Here is a 25,401-nt window from a genome sequence, read left to right as displayed (position 1 = left end):
GAGGCAGACACATACACTGGACCACAGACACAGACACAGACAGACACAGACACAGACAGGCACAGGCATAGACAGGAAGACAGACAAGGAGACAGACTCACGGGTAGACAGATACACACATACATTGGAAGACAGACACACAGATAGGTAGGCATAGAGAGAAGGTACAGAGACACACAAACACACAACAACAGACAGACAGACACACACAGACAGATGAACACAGAGACAGACAGATGAGGAGACAGACAGGCAGACACATACATTGGAATACAGACAGACACAGAGGCACAGGCATAGACAGGAAGAAAGAAAAGGAGACAGACTCACAGGTAGACAAAGACAGAGCTTCTTTTGCTCGAGGCCAGCACTCTACCACTTTGAACCATAGCACCACTTCTGGCTTTTTCTGAGTAGTTTATTGGAGACAACAGTCTCATGGACTTTCTTGCCCTGCTGGCTTTGAACAGCGATCCTCAAATCTCAGGTTCCTGAGGATCTCGGATGACAGTCGTGAGCCACCAGTGCCTAGCTAACAGCTTTAATTTTTTAGATGGCCTCTCCCTGCTTCTTCCCCAAAATGAATTTTGGATAGGCGGAAGTGGGGAGAGAGGGTTAAGAGTGATTGATTCATGGCGGTGGTGATTACCAGGACCCAGGTATCATGGCTTCTCTGATGCAAAGACCACCACAACTTACTCAAGTGGCTGAGAACAAGGATTGCAGTTCAAAGTCATCCCAGGTAGGACAGTCCAATTCACTAACAATAAGTCAAAATGGATCTTTGGCTCAAGTGGTACAGTGTTGGCCTTCAGCAAAAATGCTACTGACAGCTTCCCAGACCTGAGTTGAAGTCCTAGAACTGTCACATACCCACAAAAATAGACAAAACAACAGCAACAACAAGATAGCAATTTCATAAACCCTGAAGGGTTATCAAAGCCAGCTTCAGAATGTCTACTCAAGGGACATTTGAGATAACAATGTAGATGGCTTTTGAGAACAAGAAAATTATTGGTAAATTGTAAGATTTTGTTGAAGGGCAAAACTTGGTGCAGTTGAAATTATGGAAAGGTAATGTTCTCAGGCCTTAGCTATGCCTTTAGAGTAGGCCTCTGCACTTATCTAACTAGTTACACTAGCAAGGGCTCAAGGCTTAGCTATGCTATTAGAGTAGCCCTCAAGCCTTACCTATGCTATTAGAGTAGGCCAGAAATCTTATCTACTTAGCTAGCTACTAGAGTCAGCCTCAAGCCTTAGCAATTCCATTAGAGTAGCCCTCAAGCCTCATCTAATTAGCTAGTTATTAGAATAAGCCCAAAGCCTTATCTACCCCAAGGTAGGCACCAAGCCTTATCTTATCTACACCATTAGACTAGGCCACAGGCCTTATTATCTACAGCATTAGAGTAGGCCTCAAGCCTTAGCTATGTTATTAGAGCAGGCCTTATGCCTTATCTATGCCATTAGAACAGTCCTTCTGACTAGGAAGACAGGATGTGAAAAAGAAGAGTACTTCACACAGGAAAAGCATATTGTATTTGTTATGCCTAGATTTCCGGTCCCTAAAGGCATAAGTGCCTTTTTATAAGTGCCTATGTATTGTAGAATACCTTTCTTGGAAAGCTCATGTAAGTCCCCTGGAAGAATGTGCAAAACTCTTCCCAGGGGCTCTGGATCTGAGGTCTTGTGTCCAGGAGGAAAACACAAATTGAAAATATGTTTGCAGGTTCTCCTTCTTCATTGCAGGTGCTATGCTTTCTTTCAAGACGACTAATAGTGAGTCCCTTGGGATGAAGTTAACTTTGATAGATTTTTGTCAGACATCTGAGTCTTGATAGTATTTGTATGAAAACCTTTTGGGTTGATGCAACTGGATTGCATCAGCAGAGCCATGTCACATGCATGTTGAAATGGCCAGAAAACAATATATGCCAGTGGGATATCAACAGAAGTTCACTTCACAAACTCACTATGCAGAACACTGACAGAACATTGCTGGTTGATCCAGGCCAGTTGCCCTAAATTTTCATGTGCACAGGCCTCCACAAACCACCCCTACCTCTTCAAGGACATAAGCAGAGAGAGAGAGAGAGATAGAGGAAAAGAGGGAGGGCCTATTAATAGACAACATTTTCCATTTGCCTGAATGCTCCCAGAAATTATGTCAGTTCCATAAAATATTGGGGGTCCAGTGTCCCATGAAGGGGCCACGTGGAGTTACTATCCAGTGAATATTGGGGCCAAATTTGGTTGTATAGGAGTATGAGATTATGAGGTTTAAGGTTGGAATCAAACTCATGCCATTGTAGCTTGTGTACTGAGGAATTTTATACTGTGTCCAACCCATGATGAGTGACCAACAGAGCTGATACTGGAGCTACCACAGGCAACCCCAAGAAGCAGTCCATTTAGCCAACACAGAGAGAACAGGCACTAGAGGGGTCATCACATGGATCTGTCTAGTCCCTTGACCTATGGCCTGGTGACTTATTCCTCTGGGTTAGGGCTCAGACCTTGGCACCAAGATTCTTCTCCCTGTTTTGGCATGGTGGCCTTATGTAAAATGGACTCTGAGCCCCCAGCTTGCTGTGAATGTTCACTCACCCAGGGAGAGGGGCAAATCGATCTCTGGAGTTGTGAATGGAAGTAGAACCCTGGATTAGGATTGGCAGTTCTCTGGGTGGGCCTGAAATAAGCACAACTTCCCAGGGTCAGCTGGAACTCCCAGTAGTGTAAAACAAACTCACCAGGGGAGCCTTCATCCTAGTCATGGCACCAATGAAAGCACCCATCCCAAAATACCACATGGACACAATCATTTCCAGAGAAACAGCTTATTTGTTGGCCAGGATGATGAGGCCACCTCACCCACTGGAGAGGGAGAAATGTGGCTTCTCCCTATTCAGGACCATCCTTAGAGCATTGGGGGTGGAGGTGGGAGTTAGTTTGCATGTGCAGGTCACTAAAAACAGCGCATAGACAGGGTGGAGTCGAGGTCTTGATGGACAGTGGGAATTGGGACTGATCCCGGAGAAAGCAGTAGGAGCCCAGGGAAGAGTTCTCTTTTGACTGTGAAGGGCACAGTAGAGTTCATTTCTGAGTGGAGGGTGTTGGGAACCGAGCTAGCAGCTAAGTTCATCCTGACCTCTGGCTGTGCTGATGTCGCCAAGATGTCGGGAGCCAAACCTGCAGCTAGGTTCATTATCACCTCTGGCTGTGCTGTTACCGCCAGGATATGCTAAAGGCAAAAATATTTGTCCACAGCCACTGTCCAGAATTGCTTTGTTACCTTGTGTTCACTGTAATCAAATGTTGCAAACTTCTAAGCCTCTTTATGTTCTAGAATTTTAACACCCCTATGCTATTCCCTGGTTCCAAAACTGCATATAAGCTGGGAGTTGAAAATAAACTGTCGCTGCAGTCTTGAGTCTTAATCTCGAGATGCAGACCTCCCGTACCCCATCTTTGCCTCTTGTCTTTTTTCTCTTGTCCTGTATTTTTTGTTTTCCTTAATCCTCACCGCCCTCAGTCAGAATTCCTGTTCACTGCCGGCTGGCTAGGCAGGTGTGACGCCTTGGAACAGGGACCTGAAGCCTGGGATGATGGCCGATGACCCCAGCTCAGGTAAGGACGTCCGATTACTTGGGAAGGAGAGCGGGAGGAGAGAGTATTGTCGGGAGTAATAAATTATGGGATAAAGTATAGGCTGCATGCTATACGTGCAGGCCCCCAAAGGCATGCTTAATGCCCGGGCAGTGAAAGTTGGCCAATGTAACTTAGAACATTTCTTTTACTTTATTGAGGAAGCATGCCCCCAGTTCCAGGAGGAAGGAACCAATAACTTAGAAACTTGCTAGAAAATTGAAAAAAAAAAAAAAAAGGGGGGGGGGAACATTATGATGCAACTGGCCCTGAGAAAACCTCAGTGGATGCTATTATTCTTTGGTATCTGGTCCGAGATTGCTTAGATCTTAGACATGAACAGATTAAATTCGATCAGTCGATTGGAGAAACTGAACAGGGACCTGATGAGTGTTGCCCAGCCCCGGGAGCATATTCTGCTGCTGCCCGGGAAGAGCTGAGAAAATTAACAAGACCTGAACCCACTGGGCAAGATATTAAGGAAGACTCAGATGGCTCAGACACTAAGGAGAAATTATACAATGAGCCTACTAATGATAGATTGACTCATGTTGAGAATATGTTGAAATCAGTTATAGCTCTATTGTCACAGCTTCATCTAGAACAACAAACTCCTTTAAAGGGAGTCCTGGCAGACTTACAGCTCTCCTAGGTGCAGGCTGCTAGCAGGGGGGAGGAATCTGAGGCTAGGGAAATGCTAACACCACCAAGGCAACTTCTCATGACCAAGCACTCTATTTCCATCCACCAGGACAGATTTGAAACCCCAACCAGGGTGAGTGACCATTAGACTGGAGCTTACATTTTCCATAAATCCACTGGGCTAAGTCAAGGAGATCAGCAATTGTGGGTGTTTGGAGACAACTGATCTCTAGTTCAGCTCAGCTGGTTACTCATCAAGTCTAAATTGTTTCAGGAAAGCTGCTCAAGTTTGAGCCCAATCGTATATATTTGGAATATTTTGCAGGACTTCTATGAGCGCTCAGGCAGATGAAGTTCTCTCTGTCTCTTTTTCTGCTTCCCTCTAAACTCTGCCTGCCTGCCTGTGACATAGGATGGGTATCGATATTTGTTTAACATCTGCCTTAAAAGACTCAAAGAAAGGTTTTCTATTCTTGTTATTGATGTTAAGTTTGGAGACTCAGTTAAATTCTGCTTGTTTGGCTAAATCATAAACTTTCTCTAGCATTGAGCACATGGTAGACAATAGGACTGGTTGGAGTGAAAGCCTGCCCATCCCTCAGGTGACAAGCATGCCAAATTCCTGGAGGCTGGGCAGGGACTTGGAGTCCTGTGACCTTGCATTTCAAAGGTGCCTTACAATTCAAGTGCTGGAAGATGAAGGTGTCTTATTGTGAGCTCACTGTCTGTGTTCATATCCTGTCTCCCATGAGCTCCTTTTGTGAGCTAAACTGGTTTCTCAAAATGTGGCTTCTTGGATGATCTGAAAATTTTGGTTTGCTGAAAAGGTTTTTTTTTTGTTGTTTACTATCTAACCACGTGGTTCTAGAATATAGGCAAAATAATATCATTTGCCACTGGAATTCCAGAAAAACGTACATGGCCAATTAAAGAACAATTCTAAGTGCGCCCCCAAACGTGTGCACATTGTCTGTATGTGTATGTATGTCTGTCTATGTCTATGTATTGGTAAAACTTAAAAACAAAACAAAAAACAGGTTTCAAACCCAAACTGATCATGTTTGGGAGCAAAAAGATGTGTCTAAAAAAAACTCCAAAAGGTTCTAATATACAGCACGTGATATAAGTACAATAATGTACAACCAGTGTGTTATTTTTTATGTCTATCTATGCTAAGAGTCAAGTGTACATCTAATCCTGACAATTCTTTGGTATAGACTAAGATTTTGCTTCTCCATTTTTTTCCTCTTTTTTCGCAGTGCTCTCATAAACTCTTTAAGACCAAGGGACCAGAGTCATTTTGAAATAACTGCACAGATATGACTATTAACCTAAGTTTTCCTGACCCCAAATTAACATTTTGCCTTATAGGATACAGGTTGACATGTGTGCTAGCTGAGTGGACCGTGGCAGTCTGTGGCTACAGAAAGCTGCCTCCACAGTCGGCTCCCAAACGGGGAGTTGTTTGTGACTCAGAAACTGCCCTGGCTGCTACAGAGAGCAGACTTGGTTGGCCTTCAATCTGTGGATTTTGTGACTGGAAAGATGGTTAAAGGCCCAAGCCTTCTAAAATCTGTTTAAAAATGCCCTTAACCAATCTGTGTAGAAATTTACAGGCAACAAGCAGGAAATGTGACAGCCTATCCAGGGAGCTCTAATACAGAATTATCCAGATGCAAGCCATCTCTCCTGCTGGCCTGCTAATTTGGGATGGAAGACACAGCCACTTCAGATCCACTGAAGCTGAGACTTTTATTGTTATTCATTTGTTTTCTCTTTCACGTGCCAGTAAGGTAAGGTTAAATAATATGATTAGATTTAAAGGCACATGGACCCCATTCATTCTGCTGTTCTTTAAGTGGTACAGCAAAACTCTGGCAACTACTTGGTGCTCAATTCTTAGCAACTTACAGGTAAACTCTACTACTCCTTTTGTTCTCCTGTTGGTTTAATTGGAAATAAAAAGGGCTTTTATGGCTAAGACTCTTTGGACAGTTCAAAGACAGCCCAGGAAGAGAAAAATAAAAATCCCTCTTGGTCATATGTTGGGTACTTATTATTTTACTAGTCAGAAATTACAGATTAAGTCTTCTCAGTTACGTACTTTGCATGATTTTCAAAAATTTCTTGGAGATATTAATTGGCTTTGCCCTTATCTTAAATTGTCCACAGCTGAATTAAAACCCTTATTTGATCTATTAAAGGGGACCCTGACCCTACATCTCCCCAAAGAATGACAACTAAAGCAGCCAAAGCCTTGAGCATAGTAAATTCTGCCATTTCTTCCCAACATGTAAATTATATAGATTACTCAGCCCCTTGGGAAGCTTATATTTTAACTACACCTCATTCTCCAACAGCTGTCCTTTGGCAGAAGGGACCCCCTTTTGTGGTTTTCCTTGCCTGCTACTCCTTCAAAAGTATTAATTCCTTATTATGAATTGGTAGCCAACTTAGTCCATATGTGCCATGTGGAATCTTGTAAGTATCTTGGATGAGATCCACAGGTTATTTATATCCCCTATACTTTACAACAACAAGAATGGCTTTACATTCATTGTGATTCCTGGGCCATTGCTTGGGCCAATTTTGTGGGCACAATTTCACATCATTATCCCTCCAACAACTTACTTCACTTTACCTCTTCTTACACCTTTATATTTCCTCAGATTGTATCTCTATCTCCTCTTTCTATGGCTGCCTTGGTGTTTACAGACGGATCCTCTAATGGAATGGCAGCTCTTACTATTGATGGTGAAACTAGATCTTGGGACACTGGGCTTTCTTCTGCCCAGGAAGTTGAACTTCAAGCAGTTTTAGAGGCCCTTACTCTTTTACGTACCAAAGCCTTTAATTTATATTCGGATAGTCATTATGTTATTCGAGCCCTTCAGGTCATTGAAACTGTCCCTTTTCTTGGTACAGCTAATTCCACTATACAAACTCTTTTTTCTCCAGATACAACTTCTTCTTCGCTCTCGCACCTGTCCGTGCTTTTTTTGATTTATACGTGCTCATACTAAGCTTCCTGGACCATTAAGTGAGGGCAATGCTATTACGGATGAGGCTACCCAAATTTTTCTTTCTCAAATAGACTTGGCAAAGCAATCCCATGCTGCCCACCATCAAAACAGTCGTGCCTTATGTCAGCAATTTCATATTACTCGAGAGGCAGCTCGTCAAATTGTAAAAACTTGTCCCAACTGTGCTACCTTCCTACCTGTGCCCTCCAATGGCATTAGCCCTCGAGGCTTAGTGGCCAACCATGTGTGGCAAATGGATGTTACCCTCTTTTGGACGGCTCCGCTTTGTCCATGTTACAATAGACACTTACTCTAATTTTATTATAGCTACTCCTCTTAACGGGGAAGCTGGCAAACATTGTATCTCCCATGCCTTACGCTGCTTTGCTACTATGGGACTTCCTAAACAAAATAAAACTGATAATGGTCCGGGATATGTTGGACGAGCTTTTCAAACTTTTTGCAAATCTTACCAAATTGTTCATTCTACAGGAATTCCCTATAATCCTCATGGACAAGGAATTGTTGAACGGGGCAACGGTTTGTTAAAACACCAAATTTCTAAATTAAAAGGGGGGGAACTATACCCCTTCTCTCCTGTTAATATACTTTCACATGCTTTATTCGTACTAAATTTTTAAAATTTGGATTGCCATGGCCACTCCGCAGCACAGCGGTTCTGGGAAAAGAGAGCAAAGAGCTTTTGCCCAAGTTAAGTGGAAACATCCTTTAACAAATGCTTGGCACAGGCCCGATCCGATACTGACATGGGGTCAAGGACATGTCTGTGTTTTTTCACAGGATGAAAATGATGCCCGCTGGCTACCTGAGCGTTGTGTTCGGATTGTGGAAACTCATCAGAATGGTACAAGCGCCGACCCACTGGGCTTACGTGCCAGATCCACCGATTGTGCACCCTGCGACCTGGGAGGGAGCTGAGGTGTTCATCCATGTCAACAGATCAGCTTACGGTACAGCTCCAGACCCTTTTGTCCAACACGTTAAGATGGGAGATTTTGCAGCTTCTGGCATTGGAAACCCTTTATGCTTTACAACTGACCCCAACAGTTATATTCCAGGCTGTACTGTAATGCAATCCATAAATCATAGAATTTGGATTCCTGATAATAGTCAAGTATATAATATACAAATGACTTCATTGCCTACTGGGTTTCCTGTACATGCCAATTCTACCTCGTCCTTCATGATACCTCGCTGCATCAACTCCTCTCAAATTGTAGAATCCACGGGAGAACTGCACCCCATAAAGTGTAGACACGATCACCCTTTTATAACCAATATTTCAGGAACTAATTCTCAGCTGATGGACTGGTCCGGAGCGAATCTCAACAAAAAGTACAACCCAGGTCTGTGGTGGATGAATGGACACCCTCACCTTCATGTCTGGATGTTAGTGGCTGCCCTGAACAATATCTCCTGACCCACTTCTACTTCTTTAAAAAATATTATGAGTGGTGTAACCCCCCCTTATGCTATGTATGGACCTTTTAATATTTCTATACGAGCCATGTATTTCAATGTCACCTGCACTAACTGTTCTTTTGCAATTGCTTGTATAGTGGTCTTACTGATTCTGTAATTGTTATTAAGCAACCACCATTTGTTATGCTTCCTGCAAACCTATCTAAAGCTTGGTATGAAGAAACAGGTATTCAAGTATTAAAACATTTAAAAGAGCTTATGCGCCCTAGATGATTTGTAGGGCTATTAATAGCAGGCATTGTAGCCTTTATTTCCTTAGCTGCCTCTGCTGCAGTGGCTACTGTGGCTTTAAAAAAAATGTGCAGACAGCTCACTATTTTAATCAGCTTGCTCATAATACCACGCAAGCCCTGCACTTTCAAGGCAGGATTGATGTTAAGGTAGAACAAAAATTAGAAGCATTGTATGAATTTGTGTTGTCACTGGGAGTACAAATTCGTGCCTTACAAACTTTACAACAGGTGTGCTGTCATGCTGGGTTTGAGTTTATTTGTGTGACCCTCCATAAGTATAATGGGTCAAGCTGTCCTTGGGAACAAGTTGTAGCACAACTAAATGGTATTTGGCCCCATAATAACTTGTCCTTAGATCTCTTTCAACTCCATAGACAAATAGCCGGACTAGAACAAGTTCCGCCTTTGGAAAGTGACAGAAACAGCAAAAGAACTGTTTGAACAACTTCAACAGTATGTCCCTTCCTTAACTAACGTTAAGGGGCTGCTAATGACATTGCTCGGCCCAGGGATACTTTTGCTGATGGCTCTCCTATGCCTTCCTTGCATTGTACGCATATTGCAAAACTCTTTCATGAGTTTAGCCAGCCAGCTGCATAAGGTCAAGCTCCAAGTAAATGAATTTCGCCTGAGAGGAACCGCAGCCAGAGACGGGTATGAGGCAGTACCAGCCTTAACCGACCTAAGACATGGGACTTCAGCACTGCTCTGAAGTTGTTCCCTGAGACAGGTAAGGCAGGCTGGGGTACCCACCCCATCTAAGACAGCCGGGTTCGCTTCTTTTAATAAAAAGACGGGGAAATTGTCAGGAACCGAGCTAGCAGCTAAGCTCATCCTGACATCTGGCTGTGCCGATGTCGCCAAGATGTCGGGAGCCAAACCTGCAGCTAGGTTCATTATCACCTCTGGCTGTGCTGTTACCACCAGGATATGCTAAAGGCAAAGATATTTGTCCACAGCCACTGTCCAGAATTGCTTTGTTACCTTGTGTTTACTGTAATCAAATGTTGCAAACTTCTAAGCTTATTTGTGTTCTGGAATTTTAACACCCCTATGCTATTCCCTGGTTCCAAAACTGCATATAAGCTGGGAGTTGAAAATAAACTGTCGCTGCAGTCTTGAATCTCAATCTCGAGATGGAGACCTCCCGTACCCCATCTTTGCCTCTTGTCTTTTTTCTCTTGTCTTGTATTTTTCCTTTTCCTTAATCCTCGCTGCCCTCAGTCAGGATTCGCGTTCACTGCCGGCTGGCTCCGCAGGGAGGGTGCTCTGCTGATGCATCTGGGGGCTAGAGATACTAACATTCTTCTGGTTCTCTGTGGGCCAATTGCAGATAAGTGTCTCATGGACTTCCTACCAAGGCTAGCTTGGAACCATGACCCACAGATCTCAGCCTCCTGAGTAGCTAGGATGACAGGTGTGTACCTGGCTGACTGGTTCTAGTTTAATCACCAGCCTGGATACTGTGGGTTTGATTTGATATTCCTTGCATCTAAAAGAACTGTTGATTTTATTTCCTTTGCGTGTGTGTGTGTGTATGTGTGTGTGTGTGTGTGTGCGCACACACACACGAGAATATGTCTTTCTATATCTTTCCTGTAGGAACTGTAAAGTAAAAGTATGAGACAGACATCGTTTTATCTTGATAGTAGCACAGTTTCACTCATATGGTGCCTCACATGAAAATAAGATGAGCCAAAGCCTGAGGACTTCATCCTATAGACCTATGACGGAACTCGTATGGGATCCAATCTCAATACACTGCTCCTGTCAGTGAATACTCTTGTGCATACATAGATTATTATATGTATACATTTAATATGTACTTCCCTGTGATACTTTTGCCTTATGAACACCAGTGTCAGCATAAGAATTTCTCCTTTACAATTGATTATAATATTTGTATAACATGGACCGGATGTTGTAAGTATCATCGCTATGTCTTTTTCCTTACTCACATTTGGTAACTTGCTCCCCTTCCTGATGGTCAAAATGCACTCTGACTTCTGCATAGTGGGTACTGGGAGCTCACATTTTGTAATAAGAGTTAAGTGCTTGCTACTGAATGGGCAATTAGTGTTTTATTCAACAACAGTAATCAAACTTATTGATGAAATTGTCAAAATTAAGAAGAAAGAGAAAGCATGAATTTCAATATAAACTGAAGCACATTGACCATGTCCTGATAAAAATACTAATGATATAGAAATATTTGATAAGTCATAATCTATGTAAAATGAACATGAACACGATGGGTTTTTTTTTTTGCCAATACATAGTTGTACTTCCAACTCTAAACAAAAGCAATAGAAATTCACTGTCATTATGGAATTATGTATTAGAAATAAAGATTTCAGAACAAAGGCACAATAACAATACAAGAGGGCAAGAAGGGCTTCCATTATGTGACCATGTGTTTTAAATAGTCAAACCTATTATAAAACTCAATAATTTGGTCTATTTAATTATGAGTAAAGCATCTCGTATAAAACTAAGATACTGTACATATAATATTTACTTGCTGTCAACTGAAGTAACAACCTTTGATAAACATAAGAAGCATACATGTATATTGAATATATATAACTTTGTATGTATAATATTCTTAAGTGATTAAGCTAGAATAAGTTTAATGTATATACAGCCATATATATTCAAACTATTATAAATCTATGCTTTGTCCCACCAATACTCCATTAATCCAATACATCGTGTTATAAAATTGAAGTGTATTTTTGTTGCATATAAAAAGCATTCTTGAAATTTTAAAACTATGGGGGACAATTTTAAAAATGGGGGACAAGAAGACAAAGACGAAAGGAAAAGAGAGAGGGAAGGGATACAGAGAATGGGGAAAGAATGATCAAACAAAACAGATTGAGGATTGTTGCAAAAGGCAGATATGTGAATAGAAATAAAATTAAAACATTAATATAATATATTTGGGGATTAAGCAGTGTAGTGATATAGAAGGAGGAATTTAATGTATTTTAAAATTATGTCAGTATAACTTAGTTGAACTCAACTACTTAGGAAGATGTGATACAGGGGTCAGATTTTGAAACCAACCTGGGCATAAAAGTCCATTGAGACTCTTGTCTTCAGTTAACCACCACAGAGCCAAAAGCAGGTCTGTGACTCAAGTGGTAAAACCATAGTTTTAGAAAACAATAAAGTCACTGACAGTACATAGGCTTTAAGTTCAAGTCCCAAGACAGATGCCCAAACAGAAACTTTAAGTAAATGATTAATAAAGAAAAAAATTACAAAACAAATCAAGAGTGAAAATATACTAATTGGGATGATGGAATGAATGCAGAGTAAATAGGAATATAAAAAAATTTTAAAAATGCACCTTTAGCTAGCACTTGTGATTGTACCATCACTAGAGAAATTAGAAGCAGTCACTAATTCTTGAGATTATTTCAAATATATAAAATAATATCTGCTTGAGAAAAGAAATGTAGATTTAATCCCAAAATTCATACATGTGACCTTAAGATGGATTATTCTTCCCAATGTGCATTTTATTCCGGAGGGCATGCAGAACATTTCTATCTGGCCTTAACAATATGATATAGCACTTGGGGGCAAAGATGCAGCCTAAGAGTCCTGCACTAGAGGTTAAGATGGAGAAGACCTCTATAGCCACCATGAGCTTCCCCTTGGCACTGTGGTAGACAGGCAGGAAGGTGAGCCACACACTGCAGAATACCAGCATGCTGAAGGTGAGGAACTTTGCTTCATTGAAGATGTCAGGCAGGTTTCTGGCCAGGAAAGCCACAGTGAAGCTGGCCAGGGCCAAGGAGGCCAGGAATACCAAGACACAGTAGAAAGCAGTGACAGAGCCCTTATTACACAGGATGATGATGAGACCATGTTCAGAGTGGGCATCTGTGTCAATGAAAGGAGGAGAGGTTCCCAGCCAGATTGCACAGAGAATAACCTGGATCAGAGTACAGATGGGAATGATGATGTTAGGGGCCCTTGATACCAGCAGCCACCTCATCGTTCTCCCTGGAGAAGTGAATTTGAAGACCATAACCACAGTTACAGTTTTGGCCAAGACAGCAGAAACAGCTATAGTGAATGTAACACCAAATGTGGTTTGCTGTAGAATGCAGGTGACTGAGTTGGGGCGGCCAATAAAGAGCAAGGAACAGAGGAAGCAGAAGATGAGGGAGATGAGCAGGATGTAGCTGAGAGCCTGGTTATTAGCCTTGACAATGGGTGTGTTGTGATGTTTCACAAAGACCCCAAGAACAACTGCTGTGAGTGTAGATAAACCGAGAGCCACACTTGCCAAGGCAATCCCCAAGGGCTCTCCATAGGCCAGGAAACTTACAGCTCTTAGGAGGCACTGGTTTCTCTCTGTGTTGGAATAGTGATGATCTGTACACTTCACACACTGCTCCATATCTGGTGAGAAGTGTGGTCTATCATTAGTTCTTGTTTATTTCCATTCATTTTTTCAAAAAAAATTAGGAAATTGTTCAGGTAGATGTAATCCTAACACATTAACATTTCCTATCATAAATGTACTTTCATTTTCTACATCGAAACCTTCTCTACTTTCCATATTCTTCTTTATGTAAACTATTTTTTCAACTTTTTATTTCCTCTTTAGTAACCACATGTATCAAAAAAGTGCCAATTCTGACAGGCTAATGTCCTAACACCCTTTGTTTTAATACTTTTAATACTCTTTTTAGCAGTTAGCAGTGTGCACAGTTCTGTAACCCTATAGAAAATTGTGAATGACATGGCATAAATTTTCATACATGTCTTTGTCTAACACTATTAATCTCTGTGGCACATACTTGCAGTCCTACTCATCTGTGAAGTAATGGAACAGAGAAAACACTCTTTGATTCTCCAAAGCCATGGTTTGTACAACACTCAGTCTCACTTCTTAAACCGATTCCATCTTTCTGAACACTTTCTCTGTTGCAGGACCAGTTCTCTGTACTATGAAATAAAAGTGTGCAAAATCAGTGTTTTCTGTGCAAACAAAATTTATCTATTATGGTAAACACTCTCCTGAATATGATGTGCTTAATTTTGTGTTAGAGTTTTAAACTTAATGATTAATGACAAGAAGGATTTCCTGGAGATAAGTTTGCCTGCATAGAACAGAAAATATTAATAAAATATTTTTTTTTCAAATCGTGAACTGTGGTATTTCAACTAGGAATGCCATCAGTTCTCACAGTTAAATTGACAGGGAAAAGGAATATGGGCTCTGTAATCTTAATATACAACTTTTGCATTGACTTTGTTGGATTGTGGAAATCTAGAGAGAGATGAATAATTTCTCCCGAAGTTATGGGCTTACCTGTACCATTAGCAATCTCATTCTCTGGGCAAGGGGTACAATCAAAGCAACAGACAGCCTCCCCCTCCTGAGGAGATTTCCTATATCCAGGACCACAGCTCTCACTGCAGACAGAATGAGGAGTCTGAGGGAAATCATATACTTGTCAGTAACTATTCAGATTTTACCTAACACTCTAAAACCTTCAGTATTTTAAGACTTAAGTTATTAATCAATATTTCCATGCAAGTCTAGTAACTGAAGAAAGTTACTGACTTTATATGCTATGAGTCATTGAGTAATGTGGGAACTTTTAAAGGTAGAAATTAATGGTGAGAAGGTTAAGTCCTAGTTTCCTGCCCTATGGAATTGTATTGAATTCATGTCATTATATGTTGTCTCACCTGTGGCATGGTAAAGAGAAGAGAGGAGGAATCCTTTTCAAACCTCTAAATGCTGTAAAGTACAGCACAGATCTCCCTTTTGTAAGGTTATGTGAACTGCAGGCCCATCCTATTTCCCTCTTCATTTTCCAGTAGCATGAGAAGAGAATCTTCTTTTCACCCAGGCCCCTTCAATGGTACCTCTAACCACAGATGCTTAAATAGTAGGCCAACTAACCAATGAATGAAACTGACACAGAAGGGAACAAAATCAACTTTCACCCACATAAAGTGATTCCTCAGGTACTTTGTCACAATATTAGAACCCCGCTAAATTTATATTTGAAGACAATATTGTAAATCAACATTTTGAAACACACTTAATGTTTTTGTTCTGATCCTTGAGGTTTTTTTTTTTTTTTTTTTTTTTTTTTACCTTTGGCCAGTCCTGGGCCTTGGACTCAGGGCCTGAGCACTGTCTCTGGCTTCCTTTTGCTCAAGGCTAGCACTCTGCCACTTGAGCCACAGCGCCACTTCTGGCAGTTTTCTGTATATGTGGTGCTGGGGAATCGAACCCAGGGCCTCATGCATACGAGGCAAGCTCTCTTGCCACTAGGCCATACCCCCAGCCCCTGATCCTTGAGTTTTAAGTCAAGGACTGGGCACGGTTCTTAAGCACTTTTTACTCAAGATTAGCACTGTAGTACTTGAGCCACCGTTCAACTTTCAGATTTTGGTGGTCAAATGAGATAAGAGTCTCACAAACTTTTCTGCCTTTTTGAGATTTTTCCTGACCTGTAATCTTAGATCAGAGAACATTAGAGTCCTGAGTAGCTAGGAGGACAGATATGATCACAAGCACTTAGCCTTATTAAATTATTATGTTCCTTTTCTATTCAAGAGTCACTCAATAAAATTGTTAGGTTGGAAATAATTAAATGTTTGATACATAGGATATAAATTTATGGGTGTACATGTACCAGACCTAAGGCTTGAATTCAGGAAATGAGTATTGTATCTGAGCTTAATTGCTTAAGGCAAGCACTTCACAACTTGAACAAGAGCTCCACTTCCATCATTATTACTGGTTAATAGGGGATAAGTGTCCTAAAGACTCTCTTGCTTGGTCTGACTCCAAACCATGATATTCACATTTCAGCCATCTCAGTAAGTATGGTTACAGGAGAATGTTACTAGCACCAAGCCAGATAAACAATTTAATGTTGAATTTTGCTTACCTGTATGTTTTTCAATCATTATGTTTAGATCCAACTCACCTCTGTAGTTCCTATGGCCCACTGTACCATATCTTCCGATAAAGACAGTTGATGGCCATGTAGAGCATATGGAGAAAACGTTCCTACTTTCACCTCAAGTTGAAGACCTTCTGGAAAATTCCAAATGTTCACAATGTCATATTCTGCTTCAAATTTCCTTCTCTCATCCAAAATCACTAGGTTTCCAGCAGGATTGTTAAATTGGATATTCTTCAGGAAAGCATGCAGCTAAAATAGATGCATCATCTTATGGTGAAGTCTATTCTAGATCTAAGACACAAAACTTGAACTAAGAAAAACTCCTCATTGCATTTAATATTACATTCAGAATTAAGGCTTACAATAGACATCTAATAAGGTATCCCAGGAGAAAAACTATGGAGGAATAAAAATATTATTTCTTAACCTTGGTCTCTCAGAAAGGAGTTAGAAGGCTTATTCTTAAGGGAATGTTACTAGCACCAAGCCAGATAAACAATTTAATGTTGAATTTTGCTTACCTGTATGTTTTTCAATCATTATGTTTAAATCCAACTCACCTCTGTAGTTCCTATGGCCCACTGTACCATATCTTCCGATAAAGACAGTTGATGGCCATGTAGAGCATATGGAGAAAATGTTCCTACTTTCACCTCAAGTTGAAGACCTTCTGGAAAATTCCAAATGTTCACAATGTCATATTCTGCCTCAAATTTCCTTCTCTCATCCAAAATCACTAGGTTTCCAGCAGGATTGTTAAATTGGATATTCTTCAGGAAAGCATGCAGCTAAAATAGATGCATCATCTTATGGTGAAGTCTATTCTAGATCTAAGACACAAAACTTGAACTAAGAAAAACTCCTCATTGCATTTAATATTACATTCAGAATTAAGGCTTACAATAGACATCTAATAAGGTATCCCAGGAGAAAAACTATGGAGGAATAAAAATATTATTTCTTAACCTTGGTCTCTCAGAAAGGAGTTAGAAGGCTTATTCTTAAGGGAAACTAATTCTACATATAGTCCTGAATGAAACAATTCTAAGTTGCCTACCTACCGTTTGCCACAGCCATAAATTTTATGATTGTGTATCAATTGAGCTTGCTAAAATTTCAAAACAAAAGGTAGGATTATTCTAGATCACTTATGAAAAATGTATAATTTTGCTCAGCAGAACATCCTTTGCTACTTCTTAAGAAACTAAAAGGGGAAAGATGAATTAACGGTTTTCAGGACATTAGCTATGATCATGGTGAAGTTATCTGTAACTAAGAATTTATAAAAACAGAATACATGTGTTTCTTTTTATGACCTGCTTATGCATAAGATCATATGAACACAAGTGTAGAGCACATCACAGATAATTAATCAGTTATAATGTCTTGGATTTTGGAAACATACTTGAAACATTGCATTTCATACAGTGAGGAACCCCTCTAGGGAGTGACTGTGCTCATGATGTATGCCATCCAAGAGTGAAGACCTTACCTGTGCAGGGGAAGACACTGTCCCTTTTTGGTTTCCCATGGTTTGCATTTCTGTTTGAAGAAGAAGCATCTCATGGAGAGCCTGGGCCACATAATACACAGCATTGTGTATATTGTAACTGTTTCCAGACATAGTTAAGTCATAATTATGGCTAGGCAACCAATCCAAGGAGGCATCATGAGGACAGTTCTCCCATGTTACACAGTCAGACTCAGAAATGGAACAATTAAAAGAGAGAAACCACAGTCGAGCAAGGAAAAAGTCTTCTGGGTATTTGGAAGGGCTAACTGCCTTGAAAAAATCTGTGAATCCAGAAACATCTGGATGATGATGTGAGAAAATTAGAGGTACATGGAAGGAGCCTAGCAGGAAATATCTCTTTCTGAGGGTTAACTCCCACTGTGAGTTCAATATACAGACTTTGCCCTTTATTAACACTTGTTCAACCCATTTCATTAAATCTAGTAGGGATTCATCATCACCGTATATGATGAGAATGTTTGATGAAGATTTATTAATCTGGTTATAATGGGACATGATTTTGAGTGCATATGATACGGCATTGGTTGGAATCACTAGCTCAAAAGCTATACAAACTCTTCTCTTGGCCATTTCTTTTTTCAATTCAGGAAGAATCCACAAACCATTCTCATCTTCTACGGTGAACATTCCCACCCAGTTCCAGTTGAAGTGAAGCAGTAAGGAGACCATGACAGTGGCCATTGATGTGTCCTTTGGGGCCATCTGATAGAGAGCGGGGAACTTGTTATGGTCATTCAAGGCATGATCAAAAGGCCCAAAGGTAAGCTAAAGAGAATGAAAATTAGACAGCCCATGAATGAGAATATTACCATCTATCACAATCTCTGTATTGAAGTGTATTAACTAAGTAACCAGTAAAATTAGATGGAAAGTCATTTTTTATCAAAAGTTTTCCATTTTTTAAATTGTTTTTGTTTTAATTGTTTTTAATTGTTTTCAAATGTTTTAATAGTTGTGCAATGTATCAATGTACTCATACAATACCTTTGATCTTTGTCATTTCTGTCTATAACTCCTATCTTTACCATCCACACCCATTCCAACTTTCCTAAGTCCATTATTATAACTTTATGTTGAACATTATGTTGCATTTCCCACCCAACTGCTTCAACTCCCCTTTCCTCTGCTCTGTTAAATATAAATCTTATATATATCACCTTTCAACAAGATAGGCTTCAGCTTTCCATCATTCATTTATTTTTATACTGTCTGTTACTTGGTCAGCCATATTACACCTTGGGAATCCACCCTACATAAGCAATCAACTAGCCAGATGGATCATGCATATAGACAAATGGCTTTTTATGTATTCCATACTTATTTCATATTTTGTAGTCATATTTTAGCCCTAACTTTCATATATGAGAGGACAAATGTCCTCTCTCTTTCTGAACCTGACTTCATTCAACATAATGTCTTGCATGAGTGTGTGTTTGTGTGTGTGTACAAGACAGCTAGTAGAGTACAATGACCTCAGGGTCTCATGCACTAGGTTGATTTTTTCACTCTGCCAATGGAGCCACACATTCACTTCCTGCTTTTGGCTGGCTAACTAGACATAAAAGTTTTTTGAGTAACTGGAATTACAGGTGTGATCTAGCATCACATTGGTCAACATATCTCCACGCTTTAAAATCATTTCCTATTTCTTGCTTCAAAAAATACCTTTAGTCTGCTCTTAATTTTTCTATCCTCTTTGCTACACATAGAACTATAAATATCCAATTATTTGGAACTCATTTTTTTGATATCACAGTTAACTAGGCTCACACATCCAGTATTTTCCTATCATTCTTTTCTATCACTGGAAATGTCACAAAATTAGATATTTATTTAATAACCCCCACTTTCCCACCCTCACCTGTGGATACCTGTAGAGGCTCAGCAACATTCCAATCTGGGAAGATGTTAATCCTGATGGTCCCGTAATCACTGCTATTGATTTTATGTCTTTCATACAGGAGTAATTTGGACTCTTGTACTTCCCAAAGAGGCAAGTGAAGTGATTTTTAAATGCTAGCCAGTCTCCACATTGAACATCATAGATATCAAATCCCAGAGTCAAGTTGTGTAAAAGATGAGAATTTTTGTTGATTCCTTCAACAGCAAAAGCCAAGGCTAAAACTAACTGGTAGTTTTTGAAGATAAACCTAAATAATGAGCATAGAAATTTAGGAGGAGTAATTCAAAACATATGACATTAATGGATTGAATATTGCTTATTTATTTTTTTGGCCAGGGAATAGTTTAAAACATTACGCTATCTTAAATGAGTTAGTACTTGGATAGTGGACCATATCTGACATGAAATAATGACACAGTGGTTAGTTTGATACAGTAACTTCTTATCTACAGTGAAAGATAGAAAGCGAGAGAGAGAGAGAGGAGTGAGAGAGAGATACAATGTGTGTATGGGTAGGCATTAGTGTCCTGGAGCTTGAAATCAAAGCGTGGACACTTTCCTTGAACTTTTTTGCTCAAGGGAAGCACTCTGTTACTTGAGCCAAAGCTCCACTTCCAGCTTTTGGATGGGTAATTGGAGATAAAATTCTCAAGGACATTCATGTCCAGGCTGGCTTCAACCCTCAATTCTCAGATATCAGCCTTTTGCATAGAGAGGATTACAGTCATGAGTCACCAGACTACAATAATTTTAATCAATTTCTTCAAAATATGTGTCACAAAATTTTTTTCAGACCACTGGCCAGTGGAGAAGGAAAGGTTTCTGTAACCTTTTGGTACAGAATTTGTGCCACTGACTCAGGTTGTCTCTAATAACATCACTTCATTATCAACCATGATAGCTGGGATGCAGGAGATATAGGGATGTTTGAATAAAGTGAACAACTTACCCCCCTGGAAAGGAGAAGCTACACTGAATGACACAAGTGTCTTCTACTGACAGGCAGAAAGTCACTCAGGAGTATGTGCAAGATACAGCAATGAAACTAAACTGCTTCAGGTACACTAGGGATGGCAGGTCAGAATAGAGAAGACAAATGATATTGCTTTGCACAGCCAAGTTCCCTCAGCCATTGCCAAACCTGAAAATAAAGCAGTAAATGAAAATAGAATGATAAGTTACTTACGGATTACTGTCTTCTTTCCTGGAACCATCACTGTTACTGCCATCTGTTCCTAAAGTGTAGAGAGGAAAAAATCCAGCAATCAGCACATCTCCATCCATGTGTGCTCGGTGCTTCATTTTAGAAAAGCAGCCACTGCCAGCCAAGGACTTGACAGGAAGGGGAAGCTGGAGAAGAATGAGTATGAAGATCAAAGGGCACATTCTTGAAGCATCTGCCAAGCTGAAATTCCACCTGGAAATAAAGGTTGCAGTGCCAAGTATGTATACTCATATATGTTTGTATGTATGCATATGTGTCTTTTTATTGGCAGAGGTTTACACTGTAGCCCATGTTCTTTCATGGATTCCTCTTGTGCATCCCCAGGGAAGAATGTGTAAAACTCTTCCCTGAGGCTCTGCATCTGAGGCTTTGCATCCAGGAGAAAAACAAGATTAAAACATGTTTGCCTATTTTTATTTTTAACCACAGGTGTTATGATGTTTCCAAGACCACAGATACTGAAGCCCCAGAGATGAAAGTTATATTTGGTCCGCCATCTGTGTCAAGATAGAAATTGCATGAAAGCTGCTTGGGAAGATGCCATAGATTGCCTCAGAGGATAATATTTGCATGTGAACTGTGAAATGCCAAGAAAAATTTCTAGGCCATTGAGATGTCCACCAAACATATGAGAGAAGCATACCCATAGGGTCAATTCACATACCCAATATCCATTACAGCCACAGGGCATTGATGGCTGATGCAAGCAGGCTTCAGCAAGTATTCCATATGCAGTGGCCTCTACAAATGTACTCATTTAGTATTACCTAAGGAAGCCATGATGCTGCTGAAGTGTATAATCATTCAATGTCAAAACTGAGTTTCACGATTACATTCTGAACTTTCACCTTCAAACAGGTTTAATTTTTTTTCGAAACTTTCAAATATAAATCAGGTTATTTTCATGATGCACCTGTCTGAGAACATGTGGTAATATATCTCATTCTTCTCTATCATAAACCTTGGTCAATACAGAAAACAACTCTATATTTACTCTTGTCACAATACATCAAAATTTCAAGAAAGAGACCTCATTGGCCCCAGAGAACAAGGCCATTGTATGTCATTTTCAACAAAGTAGCCATTTTCACAATATTGTTTAGGGCTATCCATGAACATGAAAGGATGAAAGGTCTTTACATTTTCTGCTATTTGTGATGATTTTGTTCAGACTTCTTTAGTTTTCACTCTAAAGCTCTTATATCTCTTTGGTTGGGTTAGTTCATAGGTTTTTGGTTTTTTGGTTTTTTTTGAAACCATTCAAAATGGAGTTGTTTTCATGATTTCCCTTTCAGCTTGTACACTGCTAGTGTATGGAAAGGCTACTGATTTTGTGAGTTGATTTTGTATTCTGCTTCTTTGCCAAATTGGTCGATCAATTCTAAGCTCTTGGCTCTTCAACATGGAGCGTTTTGGGTATTTGAAGAATAAGATCATGTTGTTTGCAAATAGGGATAGTTAAATTTCTTCTTTCCCTATGAGAATCTTTTTAATGTGTATTTTCTTTCCTGATTTCTATGAGTAGGAATTCCAGAACTACATTGAAGAGGAGGGGAGAGAGTTCATATCCTTTCCTCTTCCTGATTTTAGGGGAAATATTTTTAGTTTTACCTCATTCAGTATGATATTGGCTGTTGATGGGTCATTTATAACTTTACTATTTTAAGGAATGTTCCTTCTATCTATAGCCTCTCCAAAGGTTTTAACATAAATTGATGTGTTTTTTCAGTCTTTTTCTACACTTTTTCTACACTTTCAAAGGATCATATGGTTTATGTATGTGGCTCTGTGGGTATCATGAAATATATTTATTGATTTATGTATTTTAAACCAGCCTTGAATTCATGGGATGAAGCCTACTTGGCCATAATAAATTATTTTCATTTGTTTCTGGTTCTATTGGGTATTATCTCATTGGAGAGCTTTGCATATGTGTTCATCAGAGGAGTTATTCTGTAGTTATTTTTATATTTGGCCCTTACCTGATTTGGGGATGTGTGTAATGGCTTCGTAGAATGGGATTGGAATTCTCCATCTGTTTCCAGTTCATGGAAATGCTTGAGAAATATTAGTGCTACTTTGTCTTTAAAAGTCTTATAGAATTGAGCTGTGACACCATTCGATCTTGAGCTTTTCCTTGATGGAAGACTTCTGGTTACTTCCTCAGTCTCTTATCTTTTGTCTTGTATATTTCTTCTTAGATACTGTTCTTTATGGTTTTCTGAAGAGTGAGATTTTTTTCTCTCTTGAGATTGGCAAGTTTTAAGTCATTACTTTATTGAATTTATTTTCCTTACAAAATTTATTTTAAAGGTATGTACAGAGGGGTTATAGATACATAAGTGAGGTCATGAGTCATTTCTTCTTGAACAGTTCTTTCTCTTATTTACACTCATTTCCCCTGCCCTCCATGACCCCCATACCCCCCAAGCTGTAAAGTTTGTTTCCAATATAAACTCTGGTATTGTTGGTGCGTTGTTTCATGCTTTGTTTCACCATTTCTGTGAGTCTACTTCTCTTCTCAAAATTAGTGACAACAGAAAATAAACCAAATGAACAAAATAAAGGAAAATGTTAGCTACAAACAATACACTAAAAGAATAATCCTGTTGCTTCCATTTCTTGGAGTGCATTTCAATAAGCATCATGTTATATACTAATATGCTCATAACTATAGAACTATTAGCACCAATGAAGGAAATCAAGCAGTCTATGTTTATTTGGGTCTGGCTTGCTTCACTTAATATACTTTTATCCCAGTCTTTCCATTTCCTTATAAATGGCTCAATAGCATTCTTTCTGTTGAAAGCATAGAATTCTATTGTTGTATATATATTATATTTTCTTGAATCACTTATCTACCACTACCGATGTACATCTAGGCTAATTCCATATCTTAGCTATGGTAAATAATGCAACAATGAATATGATTGTGTTGTAGCTTTAGTGTAGCCTTATTTATAGGCTTTGTTGTATATTTCCAGGAAGGGGATGGCTGGGAAATAGGGAAGCTCTATGTTTATTCTTTGAGGAACCTCCATCCTGATTTCCAAAGTAACTGAATAACTTTATTTTCCCATCAACAGTGTAGTAATGTTCCCCTTGGGCCACAACCCTGCCAACATTTTGTATTATTAGTTTAATTGATAATAGCCCTTCTAATTGGATTGAGGTGAAATCCCAATTTTGTTTTGATTTGCATTTTTTTATGGCCAGAGATTGTTAACATCTCTTCGTGTGTCTATTGGCCATTGTTTTTTCTTCCTCTGAAATATCTCTCTTTAAGTCTTTAGCCCATTTATTCGTAGGGTTATTGAGTTTTTGTGGGTCCATGTGCACACTGAACTTCTGTGACACAAACACCATCTATGACTATTTCTGTGACATGCTCTCTTGCTAAAGATGTCTTGCAGCAGCTCTTATGTCAAAGTGCCGTGGTATGCATTGTGCTGGCGACAATATTCCTCTGTCCATTCTCATCATTCTCATCAATTAGGGCTTCACTCTTTCCAGCCACTTCTACAGTAGCTCCTCTAAATTCAGATCTAAATCTTGAACACCTGTGTTGCCTACATAATTGCTGTTTTCCTGTTCTTTGGAACAGGTGCATTTGTGTATGTCACACAAGCCCTACACGAATGAGGGAGGAAATCTCTTCTTTCTTTTATCCCATTGTAATTCCTATGAGGAAAATTTTAACCCACATTTTCAAGAATAAAGTTTTCAATGTTATGGTGAGAAAAACACTGATTAGGAAAGAGTATTCATCAGGAAGTATCTGTAGTTACAGATATAAAATCTATTTTCTTGTTAGTTGAATTGGAAATACCATTGTTTCTTATTATAGTAATGATTATTTGAATATCCACTTAAGGTGTTTTGACAGTTTTTATCCATAGTGTATTTCTTTTCACCCATTTAACAAATATCTATAAAGAAAAATTTTATCTCTCATTTATTGTCATTGTAGCTTTTTATTCTGAAGGAAAATGATCTTATAATCAAATAACTTTAGGATGAACTTGTTTCTTACAAAGGCTTGCAGTGCTTTATTTCAATTTGTTATTGTCATTTGGAAAAACAGTAATTTCTTTTTACTCTTTGCTTTTCATCATCCATTTAGAAGGAATATGACTATACTTTAACACCAGTAATTCATAAATATGCAAAGTCTGACCTGCAAACCACTATGTGGTTTAGGCATTGTCCAGCATTAAAATTCTTTGGGCAAAATTTTTATATTTATCTGCATACATGAAAATACACACACACACACACACACACACACACACACACACACACACACACACAGGAGGCATTTAGCAAGAGAGGTATCATGATGGATTTCAGAAGCCATGTCAGCAACTGCTGAGAATATGATGAACTTGGCCTACATCAGCTGGACTTAAACTGTGATCCTAGGATCTCCGCTTCCCAAGTAGCTGGGATTACCAATCTAATTCACCTGGCTAATTTTCAGCTTTGTAATAAAAAAATCCAAGACTGAATTCTGGGGTTGTGGGAATTGTTTTGCATTTTCATTGGTGGTGGGTACCCAACCCCACACACTTGTCACAACTAATCAAATTTTGCACCAAAGGCAACCAATTTTTATCAGGTGTGCACTTTAAATATCAATAAGTAAACATCAAAGTAAAAAGGGTGCTTCTGTTCTGTTTTATTTTCTTAACCTTCTTTTTATTGAAACCATTTTCACACTGTTTTCAATGAAATTCTGTG

General features: G+C 39.4%; 1 protein-coding gene across 1 annotated transcript; it reads right to left on the bottom strand.

The window, feature by feature from the left end:
- Positions 1 to 12,542: 12,542 nt before the first annotated feature.
- Positions 12,543 to 19,667, bottom strand: LOC125367004 (vomeronasal type-2 receptor 116-like; the record flags this gene model as incomplete). The annotated part of the gene is made up of 5 exons (XM_048367655.1): positions 12,543 to 13,465; positions 14,382 to 14,505; positions 16,560 to 16,787; positions 17,492 to 18,298; positions 19,395 to 19,667. Coding segments are annotated over 5 exons (2,355 nt in total), but the record flags the coding sequence as incomplete, so codon positions are not given.
- Between the last annotated feature and the right edge of the window lie 5,734 nt (positions 19,668 to 25,401).

Source organism: Perognathus longimembris, chromosome 18 (genome assembly GCF_023159225.1).
Source record: "Perognathus longimembris pacificus isolate PPM17 chromosome 18, ASM2315922v1, whole genome shotgun sequence".
Taxonomy (NCBI): Eukaryota; Metazoa; Chordata; class Mammalia; order Rodentia; family Heteromyidae; genus Perognathus; species Perognathus longimembris.
Note: the sequence above shows the minus strand (reverse complement) of the source record. Positions and strands in the feature narration are given on the sequence as shown.